General features: G+C 62.8%; 1 protein-coding gene across 1 annotated transcript in view; it reads right to left on the reverse strand.

Moving 5' to 3' along the window:
• Nucleotides 1-1,913: 1,913 nt before the first annotated feature.
• LOC123830698 (contactin-3-like) overlaps nucleotides 1,914-21,336 on the reverse strand; it is an 84,627-nt gene continuing 65,204 nt past the window's right edge. Inside the window, exons 13-22 of the mRNA XM_045857226.1 lie at nucleotides 18,824-18,941; nucleotides 17,754-17,912; nucleotides 17,512-17,661; nucleotides 15,887-15,957; nucleotides 13,624-13,858; nucleotides 11,509-11,624; nucleotides 5,076-5,259; nucleotides 4,674-4,786; nucleotides 4,030-4,201; nucleotides 1,914-2,014 (exon numbers count right to left, since the gene is read on the reverse strand). Of these exons, the coding sequence (XP_045713182.1) occupies nucleotides 1,914-2,014; nucleotides 4,030-4,201; nucleotides 4,674-4,786; nucleotides 5,076-5,259; nucleotides 11,509-11,624; nucleotides 13,624-13,858; nucleotides 15,887-15,957; nucleotides 17,512-17,661; nucleotides 17,754-17,912; nucleotides 18,824-18,941 (1,419 nt within the window). The remainder of the gene's footprint in view (nucleotides 2,015-4,029; nucleotides 4,202-4,673; nucleotides 4,787-5,075; nucleotides 5,260-11,508; nucleotides 11,625-13,623; nucleotides 13,859-15,886; nucleotides 15,958-17,511; nucleotides 17,662-17,753; nucleotides 17,913-18,823; nucleotides 18,942-21,336) is intronic.

The raw sequence follows: 21,336 nt of genomic DNA on the forward strand, positions 1-21,336 counted from the left end.
ACCCAGAGGTCCACCCGGCCAGGGCCCCAAGTAACTATAGAAATATCCTGTGAAAGACGGACAGACCAACAGTTGGCTGGAAACTACAGTTATTCCTCCCAGTTCCCCTGTCAACCTCCTTTTTCCCTGTACCACAGCTCACCAGGCACAGGCGGCTGATTGTTATAAATTTTATTAGAATCATAGAAAATAATACATACAGATAACCATAGGATACACGCACAGGAATTTAAAGATACTTTTTATACTTTTCAATATGAAACAGAGTACGAATCTCACAGAGATAAATTGCTGGAAGCGCGTGACACAGAGCGGCCGAGCCAACGGTGACAAGCACAGGCGCGTGACGGGGAGGTGCGCTCTCGTCACCACACGCGGCGTGAAATGCGGGTGCCGCGGGAAGCGTCTCCTCTCGTGCGACTGGAAGCAGCGGTGGTCCGATCCCCCCAGCTATGTACAGTATATACAGACCTCGCAGAGAAAGCTAAGTTTTTCTCCTTTGCATATAACGACTTTGTCTCCAATGGGATCTCTACATGGAAAGCGATGCTCTCTTCTTCCTGATGCACACACTGCTGGCCTCAGGTGCTGATGACTCTGCAGAGAACCAGAGGTTTCTGCAAAATGTGATGTTGCCAAAAAAAAAAAAAAAAAGAGGTAAAAAAAATTGATTTTGCCATGTCTAGCACGACCTGCCCCGTCCATGGATTCCCTACGTATTGCTGTGGGGTCAGGTCGTGGGGACCCTTCGAACACTGTGCACAGCAGGGCGGAGCCACGTGCGCGGCAGCCGGCTGCGCCGCCCGGTTCTGTTACAGATTAAACCGGACACGAAAAGCTGGCCAGACTCGCGCGGGCGGCCGGCCAGATTTCATTAGAAAACCACCCCTGTCACCCAAAAAAGAGAGGGTCCCTTAATGGAATCGGAAATGGGAAATGAAAAATCGTGTGAATTTCGCCCAATGTTTGGGTTGAGATTCGGGCCCTCCCTTATTTTCTCCACAGTGCGCTGTTCCCCAAACCCGAAAGCTTGTTCATAGGTGTGAAGGAAACAATGTGTTTTTTATCATTTTTCCTTATTTCTGAGAAAGGAGGAAGTGGGATCGTTTCGGTATCTCATCATCGAATGGAATAAAAAAAGCTCTGCCCGGAATGGAATGCGAGCTTCCCAAAGGCGCCCGCTGCCCCGGCCTGAGGTGGGTCCCTTCACACGGACGTCCGGGCAGGCAGGCCCGGTGTGAGGGTCAGCCAGGCCCACGCCCGTTTCCTTCGTCACGGTTACGGGGCGCTCCCGGGCAGACGCCGGTGAGCGGGCCACGTGGCCCTCTCCAGTGGACAGAGGGGCAGGGAGAGATCTGGGCGGAACCCCAGCCGGGCTAGAGGACACCGGCACCCACAGCACCCCCGACCTCGAGGGCCGGCGGCTCCAGCCCTTCCATGAGTCACGTGCGCACTCTTCCCAACGGCGGGGGGGGGGGGGTTCAAACGCATCTGTGACCCTCCCAACTCGACCCTGAGTCCTGAGTCGGCCTTCCCAGTGACGCCGCTGCGGCGGGACAACGGCGTGGGGGCCACATGAGCGTTTCTGCGTCGATAAACACGGCGCACGTGCGTGTCCGGCGGGAGCGCGGGAGCCTTTGCCCACGGGCAGTGTCGGGGACGACGGCTTAAGGTCGTCCGTGTCGGAAGTCTGAAGTCCGAAACGTGGGGAGTCCTTTGGTTTATGTCGAGTATTAAGGCATTTCAGAGTCTCCTGAAAGGGTGCACTGCATTGTAAGTCATGTTCGTATCATTCCTACGCAGAAAGTTGAAAATACAGAGTTGGAAAAAAACATGCACAATCACTGCATTTCATGAAAGCACTTTTTTCTCGGCCGATTCACTTCCCGGTGAGCAGTCGGAAGGACCTGCCGTCACCACAGGGCGCCAACGGCGAAGCACAGGGCCAGCGGCAGGCAGCTGGCCGCGGGGCGGGCCTTCGGCGGGGCTGGCGAGGACCCCCTCGCATCCGAGTCTGTCGAGGACAAGAAACGGCTCGTTAGCGCGGGTCCCGCCGGCACCCGTGACCTGGCAGAAACAAGGTTTCCCTCCCACACCCGGGCCCCGGCCAGAGGCCCCCCTCGGCCTGCGCCGGCGGCCATGTGTACCTAGGAAAACACCGATGTGGTTTTCTTAGACAGTTCTAGGCTTTGTTCATCTGGGTTACTTAACGTTAAGCTGAAAAAAACAACTTAAGGATCTTGAATCAAGGGTTTAATTAAAGAAAGCTTCACTGGATAAGGATGGGAATGATCTGTGTTTGTTTCTATTGTTTTTTTTTTAAGATTTTATTTATTTATTTTTAGAGAGGGAAGGGAGGGAGAAAGAAAGAGAGAGAGAAACATCCATGTGCGGTTGCTGGGGGGCCGTGGCCTGCAACCCAGGCATGTGCCCTGACTGGGAATCGAACCTGCGACACTTTGGTTCGCAGTCCTCACTCAATCCACTGAGCTACGCCAGCCAGGGCTTGTTTCTATCGTATACACTTTCAGATAGGTGATAGGGCATGATTAACGAAACATCATCTTTCAAACAAGGCCAGCAACGGCAGCCCGTCTCCTCGAAGGAGGCCTCGTCCGCACCATCTGCGTGGCCGAGCCCTCCCATGGCCTAGAGCCCGTCCCGCCAACAGTCACTGGGCCGCCCGGAAACGCCCACTCTGTCCCTCTCGGTGTCCTCGGGACTGGACAGCACGTCTGCGTCACTTTAAAACCACCCTCCTCGTCATTGGCTGATTATTCCTGCTCCGGCTCCCACCGAGGCGCCCCGCCGGGACGCTCTGCCTGCCGCCCATCGGGGCGTGTGCAGAGTCCCGCCGGTTCTGAGATGACCGGTTCTCGCGTCTGCGTGCGGCCTGGCTGTCTGTCTGTCTAACCCGAGTGCCGCGGCCTCTCCGTGCTCTCACAGGGAGACGGTCTCCTGCCCGTCTCCCCACCCCCCTCTCTCTCTGTCAGCCAACGAGGCCCCGCCGAGCTCTCCAGGGCGGGGGTGGGGGGTGGGAGGCTTCAGCCTTGAGTGCTGGACACCGGACACCGCGGCCAAGGCCGAGCTCCGAGAAAGGCAGGGAGCACAGGTATTCACGCCCCTGAGACGGCAGAGCAGGCTGTGGGGCCGGCCGCCCCTCCCCCGCAGCCGGAGCCCCAGAGGACGGCAAGCCGGCCTCCCGCCCGCGGGTCCCCAAACGCACGGGGTGACCGTCTTCACCCGCGGGCGGGCGGGTGGGCCCACAGACGCTGACCCAGGGCTGCGGAGGGCCGGCTGTGCCCGGGACGAAAAAGCCTGCGCAGGAGTGAACCCTCCCGGGTCAAGGGTCAACCCTGTGCAGGTCAAGGGTCAGCTGTACGCAGCCTGAGGTCTGAAAACTCCAGATTTGAGATTTAGAAGATAGAATTTTCCCACCACTGTCACTGATAAAGTACAAACCCAAGCCTGCTTCCCCACCCGTCCCCCGACAGCGGATTCCATCGTGAAACAGGCTGCATTTGGATTTTTAAAGGGAAACTTAGTGTGAACCTCGTTTGAAACAGAAACAAAGAATTTGTTTTAGGTGTTTTTGGTCTGGCCAAGTGGTTTATGACCTTAATAAGGTTATTTTTTCTACTTTTTAAAGAATTGGTAAGACGTAACTATCATTTCTAGAAAACAAATAACTTGAATATTAAAAATCTTTAAAAAATTTCTGGGTTCAATGCTGCCCTTAAGGAATTCTGTTTCTACATGCAATCCAAAGGCAAATTTAGGCTCAGAATGTGGGAAAAAATGCAAATTCACAGTTTTGCTAAATACTTGCTAAATTTTCTGTCTTCTGGCTTTTACGTTTCTCCTCATTTCGCACAACGCGGGCCTCACCCCCTCCCCCGCCCCCCAAACCTCCTCGGCGCCCCGCCCCCACCGACGCGTGGTGGGAGGAGCGTGCGCAGGCGCCCGACGCCTCCGCGGGGCCAGGGCAGGGGCCCCGCAGACGCGGAGGTGCCCCCCCCCGAGCCTTACTGGTTATCCGCGGGACCCTGACGGGCTCGCTGCTGGCGCCATCCCCTCCGGCCGTGGTCGCGCGGACGTGGATGATGTAGCCCCCCTCCTCCACGGGCAGCCGCAGCTCGGCCGAGGTCCCCGTGGTGCTCAGCACCCGCACGCCGTCCTGGCCGCTCGTCCTGTAGAAAACCTGGGACGGGGACACGTGTGCTCGCCACGGGCCGGCTCGCGGGCGCTCACGGAACCTGCGGCTGTGGCCGTATTCAGCCCGTCACAGCTCTGTCCGGAGAGGCTGGCTCGTGGCGGGACCATCAAGTCCTCAGGCCCGGGGGATGGGCAGGGGGAAGGTCACCGTGGGCGGGGTGTTGGGGGGCTGGATGGGGGACACCAGAGAGCCGACATTGCTCTTAGCGTGGCACGTGGGGAGGAGCAGACGCAGCAAACTAACATAAAAAAATCCACATTTTATCCAAAATCTGCACACGGCAGACTTATTTCACCTAAACCGCACTTAAGGAGTCAGACGTTTCGGAAAAGGGCCCTTTTACTAAGCGGGTTGGCCCGGGCACGACAAAACTGCGTTACGGGAGGAGGCCGGGTCGCGCACGCGGAGAGAGCCGGCCCGGCGGCCGGGAAAGGAGTCCCGGCGCATGCGCGCTCACCTTGTACCCGGTCACCTCCGACTCGTTCTCGGCCGCGCGCACCCGCTCCCAGCGCAGCAGCACCTTCGTGTCGGTGGCGTTCCAGACCACGTTGCCGGGCGGCTGGCTGGGGGCTGGGGGAGGAAGTGAGAGGTCGGGGCGGGGGCGGGGGCAGGCGCGGGGCACCCCCCCCCCCCCGGAGCGGATACGCAAGAAAATAAAGCGGCTCAGCGGCTCAGGGGGCGGACCTGCGCGCACCCCTTGCACTGAGCTTTCACGAGGTCGCCCGAGGGCCTGGGGACGTCAGGAGGACGCGCGTGGCTCGGAGCTGCAGGGGCCGGCGCGGATCTGGCTGCTGTGGCCCGTCCACCCCAGACACACACACTCCTGCCCCCGCGACCGACCCACGCGGAAGGTACGTACGCATCTTCTTGGTGGTGGCGTTGACCGTGGCGCTGAAGGGCCCGGCACCCGCGCTGTTGTAGGCCCGGACGGCGGCGTGGTAGGCGCGGTGGCTCCGCAGGCCGCGGAGCCGGGCCGAAGTCTTGCCGGCCGCCACCGTCACCCTGCGCGGCAGGCCCTCCTCTCCGCTGCTCCAGTAGCGCACCTGCGGGCAGAGCGGGGCAGAGCCACCTTCAGGCCCGGGGGTCCCGCTGCGGGGGGCGCTGCGGGCGCTGCGTCTTCCTCATTGACTGAACAAGTGTTCGCAAGGCGCCTACTGTGTGCCGTGCCGCCCCGGGCTCTGGGCCGTGGGGTCAACGGAAGGGTGTCCAAGAGACGGACAACAAACAAGTGCACAGATAAACCGGGAAGCTGCAGAGAAGGCGCGCTAAACCCCAGGAGAGGCGAGTGCTAGCGAGGGGACAGGAAGGAGAAAGGGCCTAGCCAACGTTGAGGGGCCCCTGCCCCGCCCACCCGGGCCAAGCCCGACTGCAGAAGGCCGGACGCCAGGCTGCAGCTCCCTGACCGGGGACTGCCCCTCTGGGAGGGCAGTGACCCCGGGGACAGAGCACCACCACGGAGCCAGCTCCCAGCGGCTGCCCTGCGGTGACGGCCACGTGAGCACCAGGCCGCGGAGCTGCTGCGGAGGAAGGGGCGGGGCGGGGCGGGGCGCGGTGGGAGCCGATGGGGAAACGCCTGCGAGGGTTTCGTTCTTCCGCGCTGTGGGAAACGACCTGGGGCTTCGCCTAGAAGCAGACGCTCACAGAGCGCAGCGATGGGCGCGGGTCCCGCGGGGCTTTGCTGGAAGTCCGACTGTTGGAGCAGCCAGAGCGAGGCGGCGAGCGCGGCCAGGGCTGCGCGGCGGCCAGCAGGAGGCTCACGCGGAGCGCGTGCGTGGCCGCCCGACCGCCGGGACACGGGACGCAGACGCAGGGGCAGGCTGTGCGCACGTGTGTTACTTTCATGAAGACTCCTCACTCGCCTGCTGTCCTTGGAAGATGCCCTTTCTTTCTCTCCTTTTCCCACTCTTCGGAGCGAAGTGCAGAGACAGGGAACCGTTGGACAATTTGTGCACGTGAGGCTGCTGGCCCACGTGGGGGCAGTGGCCCCGCCGGGGGGGGGGGTTGAGAGGCCGCGGGCCTGGACTGGGGCGGAGGGCGGGGCCCGGTCACACTGCGCCTGGGGGCGGAGTCGCCGCACGGCTCTGGTTGACCGGGGTGGTGGGCGTGGGGGAGGGCGGTTCTCTTTGTTTTTTGTTTTTTTTTTTAAAGAAACCCTGATTTTAAGGTGAAATGCCCCGAGCTCAGAGTTGGCCCCATTTCTTGCAGACAGTACAGGTAGGACACAGTGTGGTTATGGGCTGCACAGGGTGACCGGTTTCAGTCCGCTGGGGAGAGACGCTGGACGTTACCGCTTTTTGCTGTTTGAGTGAACAACTATCAGTTCGTTCTGTGAAAAAATCGTAGCAAAGCACAAATTCGGGGCTTTCCGTAGTGATCCCAGATTAGCACACTCATGTTACACCAGCCCAGCATTTCCCCTCTGCGTGCGTGTGTTGATATGTGCACATGTGTTTGTGCATGTGTTTGTACGTGTGTGTGCGTGTGCACTTGTGCGCACTGCGTGTCTGCGTCCCCCTGGAAAGGAGCGATTAGCTCTTCTAAGAAGGACGTGAGCCAAACGACTGGGGAGAAGTCGAACGTGTCGTCCCCACAGCTTTGAAGCACCGAGTTAGCAGTGCAACTCGATGGCGTTTTAGCCGCATAAAAAAGCACATAAATGGCAGGCGCCGTGTGCCACTGCGGGAGAAAACCACATGGGTAGGGCCAGAGCGACACGCCAGGGCGTCTGCTCCGGAGCCGCGGCCGAGCTCGCGGCGGGCGGGGCCGGGGCCCGGCCGGTCCTGGCTGTGCCGACGGTGAGCGAGGCCAGCGAGGAGGGTTGGCAGGGGCCGGGATGACGAGACAGCGGCCCCCTCCCCGGAGGTGCCGCCCGGTTGTCAAGGAAGAACAGCGTGTGATCGCGGATCCCAGTCCGGCGTGGGGGAGGCCTGGGGGGCGTGGCCTGAGACGCAGCCCAGATGGGGGCAGGGCTGGGGCGGAGCCAGTCTGACGGGGTGGGCTCCGAGGACCCGCGGGGGCGGCCAGGACAACGGAGGGGGGCAATGCGACCCGCCAGGGTCGTCCTCCCACTCACTCTGGTCGCCACCTGGGCTCCGACCCGTGGTCCCCCCTTTTCCGCGTGAAGTTGCCTCGTCAGAAGCCCCCAAACGCTGTTCCTCCGGGGACAGGATTAGAGAGGAGATAGACGCACGCGGCCCCGGGCCTGCGGAAGCCCTTCCACGCGTCCGTCCCCAGGAGGGGCCGGAGGTCCCGGCGGCCGATCGCTGCGCAGAACCAGACGTGACCGCAGGTGTCCATCCTCACGTTCAAGGAGGAATTGCTTCAACGGAGAAGATGCCGCCACACCGAACGAACATGGTGTTGGTTAAAACTGATTATGGACTCTTACTTGGCTCTCCTTTAAAACGGTGTGAATATGCATTACACTAAAAGAAAGGCTAAGCAGTGACATTAATATTCCCGATTTCTGTGAAAATTTTCCCAAAAATGTTTATATGAGCCTAGGCTCTGTTCTCCACACAAAGAGGGAGAAGTCAGGAGTGACCGGAGACAAAGGGCCGTCTGTCCTCCTGGCTGTGCTCCGTGGAGGTGCCCCCTCGCGCCCCCGAGCACCCCCGCTCTGCCCCCACTCCCCGGGGCTTTACAGGTGCGGCCACGGCGTGGGGCGGCACCCACCCGGAGCTGCCGAGCCCTCGGCCGAGGGAGGAGTGGGGCGAGAGCGTTGGTGCTGCCGGACACCAGGGCACCGTCCACGGAAGGCAGTGGAGGCAGATCGCAGCGCACAGGCGCCCGAGGGCCAGGAAGACGGTGGGGCGGGGTGGGGGGGGAGCCAGCTGGGGCACCCGTCAGCCTCGGACCCTCACTTGACTCTCTGCCCCGCGGGCAAGTCCACGAAGGGGAGACCCGACTGGTGACGCAGGAGGGAGGGAGGGACAGAGAAGAAAGGGGGCGGATCTAGAAACCATCGAGCAGAGGCCCGATGTTAAAGACTCAGACCCGTGATGGAGCTCAGCGGAGGGCGAGGAGGTGATTGAGGAACCCAGAACATGGATGGAGGAGGGTGTGAGCACCGTGCAAGCACAGGTCAGAGGCACGGAGGACGCCGTGAGCGTTCTAACCCGAGTTCCAGAGGGAGAGAGCTGGGCAATGGAGAGGAAACACCCGAGAGTTTTCCAGAACCGAAGAAACCCGGGGGTTTCCACGCTGTGCATTCTGTCCACAGACGCAGCGTCAGAACCGCACTGAATTACGCGGGTCGCCCGGGGGTGCCGGGAAGTTGGGCGACGCGGGGAAAACCCACATGCTGGGTGCAGGGCACGGCATCCTGCTGTTCCTCGTGCTGGTGCCGCAGACCCCCTTCCCCGTGGGGGGTGCGTGCCCGGACGCCAGGTGGACGCCTGCAGCCACCGGGGGGACCCGGCCCCTAAATCGCACTCTGCCTCTTCCCGTGACACACACCTGGGACCAGGCCGATGCACAGACCAGATGAACCACCGGATGGTTCACGAACTAAAACCTCCGAGGGGTTGATTTGTGGAATTTCCGTTACATTTCCGGGGCCCGGGGGGCCACAGGGCTCGACACCCGGGGTTGGGGACCTCAGACGCAGGGTCGGGGGCTGACACACTCAGACCGACACTCTGGGTGTGCGGCACGCCGAAACTCCCGTTTCTGGGTGAGAGACTTTTTCCTCCGGGACCGTAAAACCACTCCGCGGGCCGGAGCATCTTTACGAGCGCAGAAACGAGCTCGGGGACGTCGGGGTTCTGAGTGCGGTCGCCGTTTCTGCGAGGGGTTCGGTCGTTCCGAGAACGAATGGCCCTGAGGAAGAGTCCTCGTGCCGCTGCGGCTGAGACGGCACTTAATTTAAACTTGAAATGAAATGCAGTTTATGAAAATAATGCGCTGAAAAACGGCACCTTTTTTTAGCCATTAAAGCACAGGTATGAAGTCTAAACTGCTCTTTTAATGGGCTAAAATAATTCTGTTTATACTTACAGATTTTCAGAGAGGAGTATTTCAATTGAGCTGCCGGACCGAACACATTTAAACAGATATCAGGCAGGCGAAAGTGTCTCCGGCGGTGCTTCGGAGGAGACAGCCAGATCTGCAGTCTCTTTTTGCCCCTCACTGGGGTCTCAGGCCTGGGAGGGCCCGGGCCTGAGGGGCAGGCAGGCCCCTCGCCCCCTGACCTCTCCTGTGGGTTTGGGCATGGACACAGGAGGCGGGGGCGGGGTGGGTCCCAGGTTCAGTCCCTCCAGGCTGAGCTGGGGTCTGGCAGGAGCCTCTCTGCCCGACAGGGACTCGGCTCTGCTGGGGCTGCCTGGCTCTCAAGGGCATCTGCCGGCTCCCAGTTTCTGCAAGTGTGTCTTCAGGGTCGGTGGGGTTGGGGGGGCCACCCCACTCTCCTCTGTTCTTCCGCTGGGTCCAGAGTGAAGTTGCCCCTTCGCCTGACAGCAGGGAATCAGACTCAACACGCACGTCTTTCCTTCCCAGCAGAACTTTCATCCTCAGAAACCTCCTCCAGCACCTGCCGTCTCTCTCCCGTCCCGGTGAAAGCCCTGGGGAGCCGCACACCCACCCGGCCGCAGACGGCAGGAGGCGGTGAGGGCGGCTGCGGCGTCTCCGTCCGGTAACCCGCACGCCTGTCTGGGGACAGTCCCTGCTGAGCACTTCTAAAGACCGACGAGGTGCTGGGACACAGGCTCGTCTGTGCTGTGGGCCAGGTCCACACCCGGGTCTCCGTCGCTCACCAGGGTCCAGGCCCAGAGGAGTCTCAGGACGCGGCCTGTGGACAGCGCGCCACCGGATCCCGGTGTCCCCCCCCCTTCCCCCTCCGTGAGCTCTGTCCGCAGGCACGGGAGCGCGTCAGCTTGGTGGGACGCCGCCATGGCCCTGGGAAGCCAGCCCTTCAGTGAGGACTCCGTCCCGTCGGGGGAGCTGGTCGGGGGCGCAGCCCTCATGGGGGAGCCCGGCGGGGTCAAGGCCACGTGGGGGGAACGGTGCCCAGGCAGCCGGCCCCCACTGGGAGCTCCGTGCCCTGCGAAACCCTCGGTTTTCCAGGTTGGTGTTCACATCCTGACCGACGCTGAAAACTCCGATGTTCTTCTCTGTGTGAGTACAGAAACCAGGTCTGAAGGCGTCCTCTGTTAGGGCGTCTTCGTCTGCGCCGGTCTCGTTCTCGTCCCACTTCCGGGGGCCCCGGGGGAGGGACACACCGGCTGCTCCTTCGGGACCGGGGTCAGGCCCCGTGGACGGCCGGCGGGCTGCCCAGTGGCCGGCGCGGGCTGCGAGACTGCGCCCGGGACTCGCCCCCCAGAAGACGCACCCCGGCCCCTCCCCACCCGCCTCCCACCGAGGGCAGCGCAGGGGAAACACGGCCCCAGTCCCACGCTCCGGTCCTGCTGTCTCCGCGTGACTTCATGGGGCGTCAGACTCCCTGCCAGGGACATCCACCGGAGGACCCACACTCAAAACAGGGGGGGCCCCAAGTCTTGGGGCTGCCGGACGATGGCCGTGAGGTAGGTGGTCTACTGCTATCGCCCTCATCGGAGCGACTTCGGACAGAGCGCCCCAGCGTCTCGCCCAGGCTGTGTGAAAGCAGAGCCCGGCGCGGCGGAATCGGGTGTGGCTCAGGTGCGATCTCAGGGCCACACTCTGCTGCAGGTGTGCTCCCTGCGTCCCCCGCCCCCACCTGTCCCCGCAAAGCCGTTTCCCCACCCGTGGGGCGCCGCCCTGGCTGCCACCATCTGTGGCACTCGGGTGCACAGCCCCGGGGCTGGAGGGGTTCCCCGCCCGGGCTCGGGGGCCTGCTGTGCAGTCGCTGGTCCTTCCTTCCTCCCTCGGCTCTGTGCTCCCCACTCCGGGGACCTCAGCCAGCGTCCTGTCACTAACCCACAGGAGGACGTCCCCACGCCCAAAGTGCGTCCCAAAGTGTCCGTGGACGAGACCCATCCCCGGGTGTCTGGGGTCAGCGGGTCCAGGACGGTTCTGGGAGCTCATCTTTAGTGGAAAACTCAGGTAAATCTGACGGCCGAGGTCCACGGGACACCAGTGAGTGTCACGCTGCTGAGCGATCCTTTCTCTGTCACGTTCGCTCAGGTCAGTGCCCGTTTGGCCCAAGGGACAGAAGGTCCCTCAGGCTCAAATACCGCCCACGGGTGTTCACACGGGTCAAGGGGCTGGGGGAGTTTCAACAAAGGCTGGACTGTGGCCGAGAGGTCGCTGTCGAATACCCGCAGGTGAACATGGCGACCTCCAGGCAGCGGCTGCCAGGCGTTCCCGGGACTCACCTCGTAGCCCAGCAGGTGGCCGCTGCTCAGCCTCCACGGCACGGCGCCCCAGGACACCTCGATCTCCGAGGCGGACAGACTCTCCGCCGAGACCCGCGGCGGCGCAGCTGCGGGCTCTGCCGGTGGGGGACACAAGGGGAAGGGCGGTCTCAGTGCTGGCAGCACGTCTGAAACACCCACCGCGGTTCCGGGTGTCGGCCAGCATGGTAGGGAGTGGGAAAGTTTCCACAGTGGGCGGCGAGAGTGTTTGAAAACACGACCGTCACATGCAAACAGAGGCACCAGCTGATGTCCATTTCTGAGGACCTAGCAGCATTGGACCCACGCACGGCCCTGCTCTGGGGCCGCGGTGGCCTGGGCGCCCCCTCCACCTGGTCCTGGACCCCCACTTTTCCTCCTCTTCCCTTCATGCTCCCCAATCACCACCGCCGCTCTTATCCTGGCTCCTGCCTGGGCACCACCACACCCACGAAAGCTACTGGTTATCGCTTTTCAACTCCCCAACGACGGTCAAGGGCTACAGGTGTCACCTCTGCACTGGTGAGTGGCTGCGGGGGTCCAGGCCGCTTGCACCCGCATCTGGGCGGGGCACCCTCCAAAGGGGTGGGCATACACAGGACGCACACGGTCAGGGGCCCCTCGGCGGGCTCCGGCCCGGCGACCCTCCCCACTCAGCGCAGCCCTGAGCCGAGACCCTCCCCCCCGCGAACCCACCCTGTCGGTAACCGACTCTGCTCGCTGCCACGGTAGATGGGTCCCAGGACTGCGCCCGGGCCCAAGCTGGGCCCCTGGGTGTTCCTCCTGGGAATTCCAGACTTGGTCTGGGAGGGCGAGGGGTTCCTGGGGCCCATGGACCCACTCCTGGCGTGCTGGGGAGACAGCCCTTTCGGGGCCCAGGCCTTCGCTGATGAAGGCTCTTGATGAGGCTCTCTGTTCAACTCTTCCTCCGCTTCCAGGAGAGGCCCCAGAAATTCCCGAAAGACGCCTCAGGCTTTCATAGACCAGCACCCTCTGTTTCTGATGCTTGGAACCGAAGGACCCGTCACCGTGTCCTCAGGGGCGGCAGGGGGGTCACAGGAGAAGGGAGGTGCGGGCGCAGGAAGGTTGGAGGCTGTGTCTGTCCCTCCCCACGGCGCCCTCCGGGCCGGGGTGCTGCGAACCCCCCGATTCACTGGGACCCGACCCGGACCCCGACCTGCCCGAGTCCCGAAAGCCCAGCAATGCTCGGAAACGGGGTGTGGGCGGGAGTGGGAAAGCTCTCCTCTGCGAAGCTGCTTGTGACGCGTTTGTGTGTCTGCCCAGAAAAATGGGGGGCCTGGGGGAGGGGACGGAGGAGAACGGAGTGTCTCCTTGTCCTTAGGAGCTGCGGCCGCGGGCCGCAGAGGACACAGCTGACAGCGTGTTTCACAGCTCGGCGTGGTCAAAGTGCCAGCTTGGTGGGTCGGCTCCATGGGGGCGTGTTTATCCGTGTGGTTTGCAAGCTTCCACGGCCCCATGAGTGCACCATGAGACCCCCTCTGCCCCTGCAGGTTGCCCGGCCGGGAGAGGCCGGAGGAGGTTGCCTCGGCCACCACACCTGCTGACGGCTGCGGCTCCCAGCGGGGCCTGACATCAGGGTGCTTCGTGACGAGAAGCAATATTGGGGTTGGAGGTACGTGAGGGTGGACGGGGTGGGTCCAGGAGAAGGGTGCCCCCTGGGCCACAGATCCAAGCTGTGCCTGGGCTGCCCTGGCCTCACCCTCCTGCTGAGCCCCTCGCTTGGTCACGGTCGTGGTCACGGGCACTGGAGCCACCGTAACACTAGAGACCAGGGCGCCTCCCGGGGAACCTCGTCCTCCAACCCCGGGAGAGGACGCTCGGCAGGGCGGGCCCTCCCCCTCACAGCCAGGACTCAGCACGCTCCCTACACGGACCGTCACCAAGGGTGACCCCTCTACCTGCCCAGAGTCTCCTGTTGGCAAGCGGCCCTGGGAACCTAACTGTGGCTCCCACCATCGTGCACCTGGAGGGACACACCTGAAGTCACAGGGAACCCCCCCTGCCCCCCAGAGGTCGGCTCAGGGACAGGCCGGTGGGCCTGTGGGCAGAGCCGACGGACAAGCTGCGGCCCCGTACCTTCCTCCGCGGAGAACACGGTCGTCACGGGGCTGAAGGGCCCCTCCCCCTTGTCGTTGAACACGCCCACGCGGACCTCGTACAGGGAGAAGGGCACGATGCTCTCGTTCCGGAAGACGTATCTGGGCGTGTCCGCGGACGGGACCACCGTCTGGATCCAGCTGGAGGCTCCCAGCGGGCGGAAGGCGACGACGTACCCGAAGCCTTCCCCGTTCTGCAGCTCTTCCGGCACCGGCTGGAGGGAGAGACGCAGCCCGTCGGCGGGGCCGGCTGCCCCACGGGGCCCAGCCCCGGCAGCCGTGATCCTCAGAGGGCGGGGCTGCCCCAGAGAGGAAGCCGCATCGGGGGACGCGGGTACGTGAACGACAGAGGACAGTCCCGGGCAGACGTGGGGCGCTCCCTCACAGCCAGGCCCACGGAGCCCTTCTCAGGGCTCGGGGACTTGGGAGCCTCCCCAAGCCCCAGTCTGAGCTCTGGACGGTGATGATGGTGATGGTGGTGATGGTGATGATGGTGGTGATGATGATGGTGGTGATGGTGGTGATGATGGTGATGATGGTGGTGATGGTGGTGATGGTGATGATGGTGGTGGTGGTGATGATGGTGATGATGATGGTGGTGGTGGTGATGATGATGGTGGTGATGATGGTGGTGATGATGATGATGATGATGGTGGTGATGATGGTGATGATGATGGTGATGGTGATGATGATGATGGTGATGATGGTGGTGGTGATGATGATGGTGGTGATGATGGTGGTGATGGTGGTGATGATGGTGGTGGTGATGATGATGGTGGTGATGATGGTGGTGATGGTGATGGTGATGATGGTGATGATGATGATGGTGATGGTGATGGTGATGACGATGGTGATGGTGATGGTGGTGATGATGATGGTGATGGTGATGGTGATGACGATGGTGATGGTGATGACGATGGTGATGGTGATGATGATGGTGATGGTGATGATGATGGTGGTGATGATGGTGGTGATGGTGATGATGGTGGTGGTGATGATGGTGGTGGTGATGATGGTGGTGGTGATGGTGGTGGTGATGATGGTGGTGATGATGGTGGTGATGGTGGTGATGGTGATGGTGATGGTGATGGTGATGATGGTGGTGATGATGGTGATGATGATGGTGGTGGTGATGATGGTGATGATGATGGTGGTGATGATGGTGGTGATGATGATGATGGTAGTGATGATGGTGGTGATGGTGATGATGGTGGTGGTGATGATGATGGTGGTGATGATGGTGGTGATGATGATGGTGGTGGTGATGATGGTGGTGATGATGGTGGTGATGGTGATGATGGTGATGATGATGGTGGTGATGGTGATGGTGATGATGGTGATGATGATGATGGTGGTGATGGTGGTGATGATGGTCATGATGATGGTGGTGATGATGATGGTGATGGTGATGATGGTGATGATGATGGTGGTGATGGTGATGATGGTGATGATGGTGGTGATGGTGGTGATGGTGATGGTGATGGTGATGGTGATGGTGGTGATGGTGGTGATGGTAGTGATGATGATGGTGATGGTGGTGATGGTGGCGATGATGATGATGATGATGGTGATGATCATTGGATAACTCCTCTCTCATGCCAACTAGGAACCATCTAGTCCCCACACTGGTAGGATAATTAATCCCCAAAGTAAAACTAGGAAACCCGGAAGTAAAAACAAGGTGTCAAACTCCAAGCTGTGCCTGCATCGCGTCACAAACCCCTCCAGCACGGTCTCCGCACTCTCACTTTTTCAACAACGTCTTCAGACAACACAGAGGAGTGTAGTCAGTGCCTCCTGGCTTTAACGTGCTCGTTGAAACGGCCCCTGGTTGTGACATGAAGCAGCCGCTGCGAGGACGCCAGGAGGCTGGCCCCTGCCGGCATCCGTGGGGGCTGTGTCCCCTGTGGGGGGCCGTCCCCGGCGGTGGCGCGGCAGCTGTGTGGAGACCCGCAGGGCCAGCTGGACCGTCCACAGCCAGGCCCCGGCTCTCCCTTTGGTCTGCCAGCCCAGTGGCCGTGGGCAAATTATTTACCGACTCTGTGCCTCAGTGTCTCGTCTGCAAATTGTTGCAAGGATGCAACTTAAAAATATGCAAAAGGGTCGGAATCCTGCTTAGCACAGGGCGGGCTTTGAGAGCGTGAGCTGCTGGCGGGACCGCAGCCCCGGCCCCCGGGAGGCCCGGCAGCGGTGGGGGCCGCCGGCCCGGGGAGCAGGGAGCGGGTGGGGCGGCCGACACTTACGTCCCAGGTTATCACCAGCTCGGACCGGCTCCCGCCTCCACCGCTGACCTCGGAAGGGGGCACCTCTGGAGCTGAGGGCGAGAGAGACGGGGTGAGGCCCTGCGAGATGACGCCCTCTGGCTCGTGTCTGGTGTTTGAGGCAGTTTCATCGCTGGCACATTTTACACATGTGTGTGAGTCTATCGGCGATGCATGCACTTATGTGTGTGCACAGCCGACCTGGGAACAATGTGGGCTCGGACACAGTTGTCCTCCCTGAGCCCTGGGCTGTTTCTGACTGAGGTCGGGGTGTCCCCGGGTGCAGGGGGCTGGCTGTGCGCAGTGATCTACCGCCTCCCTCAGCCACGGGGAGCTCCCTTGTGCTGTCGCCGCCCACAATCCCCAGCGGGAGCTGCGATGCAGCTGCAGTCGTTGGGGAGTCCCACCCGGGCTGTGGACTGGGCGGGGTCCGTGCCCGCCCTGTTCAAGGGTCAGCTGTGTCTGTCTCTGGGGCACCGTCGCATCATTTGTGTTTGCATGACATCATCGAAGGTTCAAACAGCGAGTGAGTGGCTGAAGAGCCATAACACGAGGAACGTGACTCCCTGGGGACGATCCGAGGACGATGCCACCCTCAGCCCAACGGCGGCTATACACACAGGTGCCCAGACCCACACCCTCCCGTCCTGCGACCCGCTGCCCTTCCCGACCCTCAGCCAGATGCCGCGCTCTCACGGGCCGGGAGGCTTTGGGCTGGGGAGCCCCGGGCACTGCGAGAACGCTGGGTCCCCGCCGTCTGGTCGGGCCCCGCTGTGCCCACGGTGTCGAGAAAGTGCAGAGCCCACAGCAGACACGCCCTCCACGGGTCACGTGAGTGAGCGCGGCACCGCTCAGACAAGGTCCCCTACGCCCCCGACACCTGGCGCCAATTGATCCGTGTCATTCCCAGGAAAATGGCATCATTCAAATTGCTGAGACCTATGCCATGACTCCTACGTGGCTGCATCCACAGCTCTCACTGGCAGGAGAACTGTGTTTGAAACACCATTTCACTTGATGCCCCTCAACATCACAGACTCCGCAGGGAAAGCCCCCCGGTCCGCCCCGACGCCTCCGTGACGTGACCCCGGGCACAGCTGAGGCGCTCAGACGCTTCTACAATCGTGAGCTGGCCCTGCGGCTGCCACGAGCAGCCTCCCCACGTGGAGAACGTGGACGACGATTCCCTCCTAACGGAACACTCACGGGGCCACAACGGGCCCCCTCAGCGACAGCCTCCTCGCGTCCCCGAGCTGCTGGCTCCTCGGCGTCACTGCCCTCCCCCCTGCCAGCGCCCCCGTCTGTGCAAACGGCACCTCCCCCGCCCGCAGGGTGACTGGGCAGGGGTGCCCGTCACTGCCAGGGACGACACCGTGCTCGCTCAGCAGGCACCGACAAACACCACGGCGCACGGGACTCCCGGACACGCCACGTGGCACCAGGCCTCTGACACACGCCGCCCGGCCGACCCCAGTCCTGCCACGGGGGTTCGGGTCATCGCCGTGGTGCACCGCTGTGGCGGGACCCCGCAGGCCTGGGCACCAAGGGACAGGGGACCCGCGCCCGGGAGACCTGCCACCCCGTTACTCAGGAAACGGAACACTAACCTGCCTCTTCGGTTCTTACTTTTTCTGAGGGTAAACTGGGCTCTCCGCCTCCGAGCCTGTTGCTGGCCACGACCCGGAACTCGTACTCCACCCAGGGGCTCAGCTCGACCGCGGTGGCCGAGCGTGTGTTCCCGTCGAGGAGCCCGGGCACTGCGCGGGGCGGGGGGTGGGGGGGTGTCAGAGAGTGAGGGTCCGCCCGCAGCTCTCGGCGCCGACCCACCGCGGTCCGCCTGCCCCTGTACCTGTTGTGGCGGCTTGCCAGCCCACGGAGAACGGCGTCCTGGCCTGGACGGAGTAGGACGTGACGGGGCTGTGGTTGTCGGCGGCTTCTCTCCAGGACAGCTGGGCGGTGGTGTCCGTGATTTCCTCCACCTTCACGCTCTTGGGGGGCCCGGGGGGACCTGTGGGAGGCGGGGCCCGTCGGTGGGGGGCCGTCCCTCCATGCCGTCCTCCTCCACCAAAGGAAGAGCATGCTGGGGGTCCGCAATCTCAAACCACCCGGACAGGCCCACTCACCTGTGATAAAGCCACCCCCTCCCCCCTCCCCCCCCCCACACGTCTGTGGTTAGAGCTTCAATCAGAAGGTGAGGCAGTAGCTCTGAGGTCAGAGCACCCCACAACGGCACAGGGTGCCAGCTCTGAGGCCCCCCCTCGGGACTCCCACTCCTTCCCACATGCAGCGTCCTCTCCTTTGGCTGTGCAGCCGGCCCCCCGCCCGCTCACGGGGAGGGCTCGGGCGGCCGGGCTGCCGGGGCTGCTTTGCTGTCTGGGGCCGGCATCCCACCCAGTCCAGCCCAGGAGCAAATCAGCACCTCGGACAGCAGCTCAGCTCCATAGCCTCGGGCATCCTGGGGGGCCAGATCCTGGCTTACTCGCACACATGCAGACACACTCGCACACACACACACATATGTGTGCACACGTACATGTGTGCACACGCACCCGCTCAGATGCATGCACAGAGACATGCACACAGGTGTGCATGTGCACACACGTGTGTGGACGCTCACATGCACCATCACCGTTCCCTTGCACAGCACGCACAACCGCTGCGTGACTGACAGCTCACACCGGCCAGGCAGCGGCTGTGATCGCTTGTCACTGGAGACTGTGAGGGCAGCGCCGACAGTGCCATTCCCGTGGACCCGCACCCTCCCCGACGGTGCCGCCACGTCCTCAGCGGGGGAGGGGGTCGAATCGATATCAGAACCCACAGGCTCCCACACCTCCCCACCCCGGAGATTCCTGCACCGGGGGTGGGGGGAGGCTCAGGTAAGACGGGAAACTGGACACGGAGCGCGTGGAGGGCTACCTCTGACCACGAGGTCGGCGGCCGATGACACGCTGTCCACGCCGCTCTGCACCACGCAGACGTACTGCCCGCCGTGCTGCAGCTGCACGTTCCTGATCAACACGTCGCCCGACGAGCTCTGTGGGGCAGACACGCACTGAGCACCCTCGGCTTTGCAGGCGTGGAGCACCCTGAGGGCTGTGGGCGGTGCCCCCCACCCGGGGGGCGGAGCCCGCACCCCATGAGGAGACTGCGTGGGGGAGACGGAGGAAGCCGGGCCCGACAGAACGTGGGGACATGGGAGCCGGTGAAACCCCAGCCGGCTGCAGAGGGGCCGGGCGGCCGGGCGGCCTCTGGGCATTGCTGGTTCCAAGGACAAACGCAGGCAGGGGTCACAGTCCCAGAGTGGTTCCCTTCCCCCGGGCGACCCTTGTCTGCAGACCCAGGCTCAGCACCCGCTCCCTCTCTGCTCCTCGCCCCGTCTCTGCGCAGACCTCCCGAGGACGGGGGGGGGAGCCTGCCGGTCTCGGGGGAGAGGCGGCTGCAGGGCAGGGGCTGCCACACCGGCGCTCGCACGCCTGGTGGCGCTGGATTGGGCTTCACCACAGAACACAGGCACCGTCCACGCGAACCCCTCACACGGGGGGATCGAAACGTTTCCGGCCCTGCAGGGACCGGCCGTCCACCGAGAGGCTCCCGGTGCCTCAGTGCTGGTCATCGAGGCCCACGTGCTCGGCTCTCGGAGCTCAGCTCAAAGGGCCCTTGTCTTAGAAGGATGTGAAACCATGTTCACAGCATGGCCGACCGCAGGCCGGCACCACGCATCAGTCTCAACAGGGGTTGGAATAAAACGATTCGGAAAGCAAAGGCGTTTGCAGGTGACCACTCACGGGAACATCTCTAAGCCGGTGCAGACGAGGAAGCAACTGTGTGTGTCTTATTTACAGAAAAGAGAGTGTGACTCAGTTTCCCTAGGGCCCGGGGACAGATGGGTGCTGCCGCCCGGCTCCGAGGCAGTCTGTACAGTCTCCCGTGGGGCAGCTCTGTGACGGCTGCCCCCACCCTCAGGCCGCCCCACGGGCCGTGCCCTCCCTGCAGGCTGGCCTGTCGGCCCCCCGAGTCCCGGGAGGAGGCGGACATGAGGTGATTGGTGGCCGTCATTCGATGATAATCCAGAAACTCTTTTTTAAAAAAGATTTTATTTATTTTTAGAGAGGGAAGGGAGGGAGAGAGAGAGAGAGAGAGAAACATCAATGTGCTGTTGCTGGGGGTCGTGGCCTGCAACCCAGGCATGTGCACTGGCTGGGAATCGAACCTGCGACGCTTTGGTTCACAGCCCGCGCTCCATCCACTGAGCCACGCCAGCCGGGGCTGATAATCCAGGAACTCTTAACTTAGCAATGTCATCGCTGCCACGCTGAACCTGGTTTCTCCCTCTCCGCCTCTGTCTCCCCCTCAGCGGGGTTTAGGAATGTAACCCCAAACAGAACCTTCTCTGCTTGCTGCCCCTTCAGGGGGTCTGCAGGTTCCAGGGGCTCACGGCAGCTGGATTCCGACTTCTGGAGAAATCCCTGTGGCCGGAGAAGCGGGAATGTTGCTGCTAAACGCGACTGAGGCACCGCCGCCGCCAACAGTCCCCCCTCTTCCCTGAAGGGGTCGTTCAGCAGTTTGGGGGGCGCTGGGCCCAGGGGACCGGGACACGGCTTCCTGCACGTCCTGTCCTGGGAGCGGAGCGGCCCCTTCCCGGCACATGGCTCCGCTTCTTCACTCCGGTCTGGCCGGAGGCCGGAGGGACGACGTCGCCAGCTGGCAAACACAGCAGACCAGCGTCCTGCGGAAATGCGGCAGGGTCGACCCCGGGGAGACGGGATGTCGTGACCTTTCACACCGCGCAGTGGCGACGGTAGGGGCCACTGATCACTCCCCCAGCACCGGCATGGCGTTGGGCGGGGGAGCCCATGCGAGAAAACGCAGCCAAAACCAGGAGGGACGCCGGCCTCCGTGTCCCCTCTCCCAGGAAAACCCATCGGCTCTGTTCCTCTCCCAGTGGCTCCCTCCCTCACGCTGTCGTCTCTCTCTCGGTGCGGCTTCAGGGCGGGAGCCCAGGCAGGGCACCGGTGTCCGCGTGCGTGCGAGTGAGTGAGTTGTTTTCTCGGACCCGGGAGGCTCACTGAGCAGACATGAAGCGACCTCCCCCGGCACCAACCCCGTGCAGGAGCCCAGAGTGAAGGGGGCCGTGGGGGTCTTGTTCCCGACGTGGGGCCACTGGGGGCCGGGGTGGGTGGGCGCGTGGACGGGCAGCCGCTCCGGAAGCTGTTTCGTTGCCCAAGATGACGGGACGTTCTGGGGAGTCCAGCCCCGCCGCTCCCTCCCTGAGAGTGTCCCCTGCAGGGGTGTGTGCACCTGTGGTTGGGAAGCAGGTGTGGGCGGGGCCGTCACTGCCGCCCCTGTTGTAAAACTTGGGTGTGCACCCCCTCCGGGCCCCCCTCCCCGCCCTTCTGCCGCATCGGGGGTCAGGCTGTGCGTGAGGCGGT

Source organism: Phyllostomus hastatus, unplaced genomic scaffold (assembly GCF_019186645.2).
Source record: "Phyllostomus hastatus isolate PE091 unplaced genomic scaffold, TTU_PhHast_1.1 phas_scaffold_129, whole genome shotgun sequence".
Taxonomy (NCBI): Eukaryota; Metazoa; Chordata; class Mammalia; order Chiroptera; family Phyllostomidae; genus Phyllostomus; species Phyllostomus hastatus.